The sequence below is a fragment of the Equus quagga genome, unplaced genomic scaffold (assembly GCF_021613505.1).
Source record: "Equus quagga isolate Etosha38 unplaced genomic scaffold, UCLA_HA_Equagga_1.0 HiC_scaffold_3878_RagTag, whole genome shotgun sequence".
In the NCBI taxonomy this organism is placed as follows: domain Eukaryota; kingdom Metazoa; phylum Chordata; class Mammalia; order Perissodactyla; family Equidae; genus Equus; species Equus quagga.
The window spans coordinates 1,789-9,301 of NW_025793687.1; the positions used below are offsets into that span (position 1 = coordinate 1,789).

Sequence of the window (7,513 nt, forward strand, 5' to 3'; positions counted from 1 at the left end):
AATAGAAATTTTTAATTTTAGTTAACTTCAATTTATCAATCTTTTCCTTTTGATTCTACGTCATGAAGATAATTGCTTGTGGTACCTTTCATTTTATTGTTCACGTTAGATATACAATCCATTTGGAATTTTTTTGTCTTTGTTGTGACAGGAATCAAGATTAAATTTTCCCCAAAGACAGTCAACTGAACCAAGACCGTTTCTTAAAAATGGGTTCCACATATTTTCACAAAACAACTATCCATTATATAGGTGTGGCCTTTTTTTGTTGTTCTAATCTATTTGACTTGTTTTTTTATTTTTGCATCAATGCCATTTTGCCTTTTTCATTTCCACCTTATGTATATAAATTCCATAAAAACAACTTTGTAAGGTTTTGATTTGGATTGCACTGAGACTATTGAGAAACATAAAGCAAGTTGACATCTTTACAATAACGAGTCATTCAATTCATGAGCATGGTCTATTTCTAAATAATCTGTAATGTTTCTTAATATTTTATAATTTTCTGTATAGACATCCTATACATATTTCATTAGATTTATTCTTAGGTATTTGCCATTTGTGGTCATTGTGTAGATTGGTTTTAATTTGAAAAAATTTCTGTTTAATAATGGTACATATGAATATATGCTGTATTTTTGTATTGACGTGTTATCCAGCTAACTTGCTAAAATCACTTGCTCTAATAATTTATCTACAGGTGCTTTGTAGTTTTTGATATAGACAATCAGGCTGTCATCAAACAATGACAGCTGTATTTTTTCCTTTCCAGTTCTTATACCTTTTATATCTTTTGTGTGTCTTATGGCATTGAGTAGGACCTTTAGTACTATGTTAAGTAGATATGGCAATAGTCGGCATCCTTGTCTCATTTATAAAGTCAAAAGTAAAGTTTTAAATAATTTATTCTTAATTATGTTTGCTTTAGTTTTTTTTGAAGCTTAAAAATTCCCTTCTATTCCTCCTTCTTTTTTGTCTTCATCTGGATTAGTATATTTTAATTATTTCATCTTATTTTTCTATTATCTTTTAGTTGTAAATTTTTACTAATTTCTTATTGATTTCTGGGATTTTATAACAGGTATCATTTACTTGTTAAACTATAAATTAAATTAATACTTTTACCACTTCCAGACAATGCTAGAACCTTGAATAATAAATCCATTTACCTGGTCCCACTTTTTTTTAGTGTTATGCCTTTCAGTTATACATATATTGTAGGTACAGAATACATTATTATCATTGTTTTGTACATTACTTTTGTTTTTGTTTCTTTCTGGGATGATTTTTCTTCTGAAGGATTCTTTAGTATTTCTTTTAGTGGTAGTAGAGAATTCTCTAACTTTTTATATACCAGAAATATGCTTAATTCATCATCACTTTTGAAAAATAGTTTTGCTGAGTATCAGATTCTGGGTTGGAAGTTATTTTTTTCCCAGCAGTTTCAAGATGACCTTCCATAGTCTTCTTTTGAGAAGATGGCTGTCAACTTTATTCTTTAGGTACTGTGACTTTTTTCCTTTCCTCCAGCTGCTTTTATGGGTTTTTTTTCCCAATAGCTTTATTATATGCTCAGTTTTAGTTTTTTAAAATTTTATCTTGCTTACAGCTTTTAAAGCTTCTTGAATATGTGGCTTGATGTCTTTCATCAGTATAGGAAACATTTCAGCATTCTGCCTTCAAATATTGCTTCTGCCTCATGTTTTACTCCTCTCCTCTTCTGTAACTCAAGCAATATGTGTGTGAAATCTTTTCACCATATCTCTTATATATTCTATGCCCCTCTCTGTTTTTTTTAAAAAAATAATTTTTGGTCTCTTTATTATATGCTGGATATTTTAATCTGACCAACCTTCTACCTCAGAAATTTTCTCTTCTTCTTGGTTCAATCTACTATTAAAATCATCAATTGAACCTAAACTTCAATTATGACATTTTTAAGCTTTAGAATTGTAATTTTACTTTTAAAAATATACTACAGTTTTCTGGTGAAATTCTTTATCATGATTTATTTCAATGCATTAATCACAATTTGTTTGTGATTTGTTGGATCAGTGTAATAACTGGATCATCTGCATGTCTTTTTTTATTGTTCATTTTTTCATGACCTTCTTGCTTGGTAAGCCTGATAGTTTTGTATTGAGTTCTGCATATTGTGCATGAGAAGTTGTACTTGTTCTAAATGTAGTTATATTCCCCCAGAGATGAATAAGGAACTTATGAATATCTGACAGATATGGATTTAGGGCATGTATGGAAAAGCTTGAATTGAAATAAATATTTTATCTCTTTTCCTTTTTTATCTACCACAATATCTGTCATTACAAATCTTCTGAAAATTTTATTTTTATCTCTCCTACTCGCTCACTAGTTCTATTTTGTACTCTCATAAAGTAAAGTTAGTAGAATAAGGATTTTGTACTTTATTTTAAAAACTTCTTTCTTTCTCTCCATCAGTGAATCATAAGAACTAAGCTTATTGAAGTTTATTACTCTTTAATTACCCTGTTTTCTTCTTTTTTATCCTGGACACTGGTTAATGCTGTAAGAATCTTGCACCTCACCAAGTTTCCACTCACTTGAGTCAGGCTTTTAAAACTGGACATGACCTAAGAGATCATCATTTCTCTCAATTTAATGATAAATAAACTGCAGCTCAGAGACATAAATAGGTTGCTTGAGGCAATGTGGATATTAATGTGAATACATAGCATAGAAACAAAAGTTCTTGAATTTACTTTCATTGTCCCTTTCCAATATTAAATGAGCTCATTTGGCAATGGGATTGTGAGTAAAAACTATATTTAATTTAATTTACTTATTCTCTCATAGGTACTTTAACATTACTGTCAATTTTTTTTTTCCGGAATGGATATACAATATAAATATTTTAGCACAATATTTTATAGGGAAATTAGACCATCTTAAAAGTAATGTACCATATGCACACAATGTACTTTCATAGGATAAATTATTTTACATACACAATTAAATTTTTTTGGTCAAATTTGGTGCATAAATTGTTTCTAAATCTTTAAAAGATTGCTTCAACTTCACCTGTTATTTCTCAGCAGTGTGTTAGACCTATATAATTTTCTACAGATAGGAGAGAAATGTAGATTATTAAAATTTTATTCTGGATTTTTGTAGGAAATGAAGGGCATCTAGACTCCAACGCAAAATTAAATTTTTGTAGTGTAGTATCTTCCTGAATGCTTCCCAGTAAAATTAAGCAGAGATACCCCAAAACACTATCTGGTTTCCTTAACCCAAGTTCATTGCCAAAGAAGGAGTTTTATTTCTGCAGTGGGGCTTAAATATAACTGAAATTTCTAGAGAAACTAGCCCGTGAAAAGATCAGTCAATAAAGAAATCTATATTAGTTGATTTAAAAAATGGTTTGGAAAAACATTTAAAGAATTTTCTCTCCCTATAGAGTCATCTATGGAATTAAGGCTAGAGAATCTATAATTGAGACTCTCTAGTTGAGAAAGTAAGCTCCAGGAACAAAAAACAGTTGAACATTGAAAGACAAATGCAGGTGATAATTCAAAGATTCCATGTAACGTAAAGGAATGAAGACTGGCCAAATGTTAAGAGTCTTGTTTGCTCCTGAAATGGCTACATATTTACATGAAAGAAATTACAAACTTAAAGGAGCACGTGACACTGTTGACAGTATTTCCTCCATTGAGCACATTTTAAAATATTTAAATATATACTGAAAATATTCTGTAAATTACTATGCATACATTGTTAATATCCCACTGTCAGTTTGGCTGTTAAATACTTAATATTTACTTTTTTCAAAGGTATATTTATTTATAGTACAGTTTTGTAGTTTCACATCAATCATAGTTCTTTAATAGAAGGTGAATCAACATTAACTGATGGTATTTTTAACACATTTATTATCATTTTCTTGTTTTTTTACCATAATACTTTAAAATTATCATTATCAGTAACTATTAGGTAAGTAGTCTTGAAAATTGATTAATGTTTAAATTCTTTAGTGTTTGGATGATCTGAATGCTGAGAGGAAAGTCATGATAGCAGAGATAGTAAGAATCTTTCAAAAACTAAAGGGAATGATAAATATACTGTTAAAGATTGTATCAGAAACAAATCCAGTAACATAATCCTATTTCTTTACATTACTACTTTAATTTCAGTGGGCTTTGTGTTTTCTAGCAATTTCTTACTTCTTTTCAAGCTACTCTTTATATTACCACTTTTCCACATTTGTTTTATACATTGACACAAAAATAATTCTTCGGGTCTGACATATGACATACCAAAGTTAAGAAGATATTGTTGGGGTTTATGCCTTACATGTTAAAGTGTCAAGTAGAAGAGTTATTGATCTCCTGGATGCTCAGGTAAGGAAGATTTTGTAACATTTAAGGAATTCTAGGGAGTACACACAAGCATAATGTTAAATTTTTTCCAATGGAAAAATTGGCGACATTTTCTTTGAGTCATATTTATTAAGTGAAGTTCAAGTGGTATCATGCAGCAAATCAACTGGAGGATTAAAAAGAGATGAATTAACATAGACTTCACCTAGTCAATGATGTGATTTCTTTTCAATGTTTTAATTTTTACCAGAACCCAAACATCTTATGGAGCACTATATCTGTAGACAACATTAGGATTTTGATTTACTGCATAAAAGCAAAGATACATGCTTTCAGAATTTATTTCAACTGTGATTTATCAATAATAGCAACCTGAAGAAATGCCATCTATATGCATCTAATTTGAAAATAGTGTCAAGATGCCTACCAAAATTGTGTGACTATAATTTTGGCTTCTAGAAAATGTAAATGTCCACATTACAATTTTTGAGTTAACACTAAAAGTAGATAGGTGATATAGAGAGAAATTAAAGAAATGAATTTTCAGGAATTTGAAAATCAGACTTCCAAAATGGAACTCAGGCAAGAATGCTATTCAAATAGTTTTGGTTACTTTGAAGATAACATGAACCAAAAGCCAATATCAAATACTGCAAAATAGGAATATAAATTTGTTTTATGAGTAACATAAAAGTAGCATACAAACATCCCATCAAAATAATAGAGAAAAACTCAAGAATTTTAACAAGATATATTTAAATATGGAAAGAAATGAAAAACTAAAACTTTTAAAGGGAGTTTAAAGAAATGAAAAACTAAAACTTTTAAAGTCTCTCCCTGAATAAAATGACCAATACAGATCACTCTAGTAAACAGTGGTATAGTACGACTTCAGTAGTATTGATTTCACAATACTTTAATGAAAATTTATATATTTTATTAAAATTTTAATGATATATTTTGATTAAAGATAAGGGTAATAAAGAATATATGTTAGTGAATTTCGGAAATATTTAACGAATGTAAGGTCAATAAAGCATAACAAAATAAAATACTTACCCTTTCATCCACATGATGGCGCTGGAAACCGCAAGTTTGTATTTTTTTTTTTTTTTTTTTTTACAACAAAGGAATACAGTGAGTTCATTTTCCTTAGGCAGAAAGGAAAAAGGATACTCCATTTTTACTGTGCTGCTGAAGCTGAGATGAGCAAATGAAAAATTACATCAAATTTGGAATTAAGTTTCCAAAAGCTATTGTGTGGTAATGCAATAGACATTTGAAAATTGCAACGAATTTGCGATGGTATATTCCCAGAGAAGAAGTCCGGAATCCCGGCGCCTGGTGCTGTCGCTTCTGCTCTTCACAGCTTGGGAAGCCGGGAGCGGCCAGGTCCACTACTCGGTCCCCGAGGAGGCCAAACACGGCACCTTCGTGGGCCGCATCGCCCAGGACCTGGGGCTGGAGCTGGCGGAGCTGGTGCCGCGCCTGTTCCGGGTGGCGTCCAAAGGCCGCGGGGACCTTCTGGAGGTAAATCTGCAGAATGGCATTTTGTTTGTGAATTCTCGGATCGACCGCGAGGAGCTGTGCGGGCGGAGCCTGGAGTGCAGCATCCACCTGGAGGTGATCGTGGACCGGCCGCTGCAGATTTTCCATGTGGAGGTGGAGGTGAAAGACATTAATGACAATCCGCCAAGGTTCTTCCGACAAGAGCAGAGATTATTTATTTTAGAGTCAAGAATAGCGGATTCCCGGTTTCCGCTAGAGGGCGCATCTGATATGGATATAGGAACAAACGCAGAATTGAGATACAAGTTAAATGCTAATGAATATTTTGACTTGGATGTTAAAACAAATGAAGAAGAGACAAACTTTTTAGAGCTAGTTTTGAAGAAACCAGTAGATAGAGAAGAAACGCAAGAACACCGTTTATTACTGATTGCAACTGATGGAGGAAAACCTGAACTAACAGGTACAGTTCAGCTATTGATCAATGTATTGGACGCGAATGATAATGCCCCGGAATTTGACAAATCAATTTATAAAGTTAGATTATTGGAAAATGCCCCAAATGGGACATTAGTTATTAGACTGAACGCCTCAGATGCAGATGAGGGCATTAACAAGGAAATAGTGTATCTCTTTAGTGATCTTGTTCTTGACAATGTAAAATCTAAATTTACAATCAATTCTAATAGTGGGGAAATAACAGTTAAGGGAGAACTGGATTATGAAGACTGTAATTTATATGAAATTAATATTGATGCTGTAGATAAAAGTTCATTCCCATTAACTGGACACTGCAAAGTAATAGTGAAAATCCTGGATGAGAATGATAATACCCCAGAGTTGGTCATAACCTCTCTATCACTGCCAGTCCAAGAGGACGCCCCACTGGGCACCGTCATCGCCCTAATCAGTCTGTCCGACCATGACTCTGGTGTGAATGGGCAGGTGACCTGCACCCTGTCGCCTCATGTCCCCTTCAAGCTGGTGTCCACCTTCAAGAATTACTATTCGCTGGTGTTGGACAACTCCCTGGACCGCGAGAGCGAATCAAACTATACATTGGTGGTGACAGCACGGGATGGCGGCTCACCTTCGCTGTCGGCCACAGCCAGGGTGTCCGTGGAGGTGGCCGACGTGAACGACAACGCGCCGGCGTTCCCGCAGCCCGAGTACACGGTGTTTGTGAAGGAGAACAACCCCCCCGGCTGTCACATCTTCACGGTGTCTGCGCGGGACGCGGACGCGCAGGAGAACGCGCGGGTGTCCTACTCGCTGGTGGAGCGGCGCGTGGGCGAGCGTGCGCTGTCGAGCTACGTGTCGGTGCACGCGGAGAGCGGCAAGGTGTACGCGCTGCAGCCGCTGGACCACGAAGAGCTGGAGCTGCTGCAGTTCCAGGTGAGCGCGCGCGACGCGGGCGTGCCGCCTCTGGGCAGCAACGTGACGCTGCAGGTGTTCGTGCTGGACGAGAACGACAACGCGCCCGCGCTGCTGCCGCCTGGGGCGGGCGGCGGGGCCGGCGCGGTGAGCGAGCTGGTGTCGCGGTCGGTGGGCGCGGGCCACGTGGTGGCGAAGGTGCGCGCGGTGGACGCGGACTCTGGCTACAACGCGTGGCTGTCTTTCGAGCTGCAGCCGGCGGCGGGTGG

At 35.4% G+C, this 7,513-nt stretch overlaps 1 protein-coding gene across 1 annotated transcript; it reads left to right on the forward strand.

The window, feature by feature from the left end:
• Window positions 1–5,663: 5,663 nt before the first annotated feature.
• Window positions 5,664–7,505, forward strand: LOC124232255 (protocadherin alpha-5-like; the record flags this gene model as incomplete). The annotated part of the gene is made up of 1 exon (XM_046649217.1): window positions 5,664–7,505. A coding segment is annotated over exon 1 (1,842 nt), but the record flags the coding sequence as incomplete, so codon positions are not given.
• Between the last annotated feature and the right edge of the window lie 8 nt (window positions 7,506–7,513).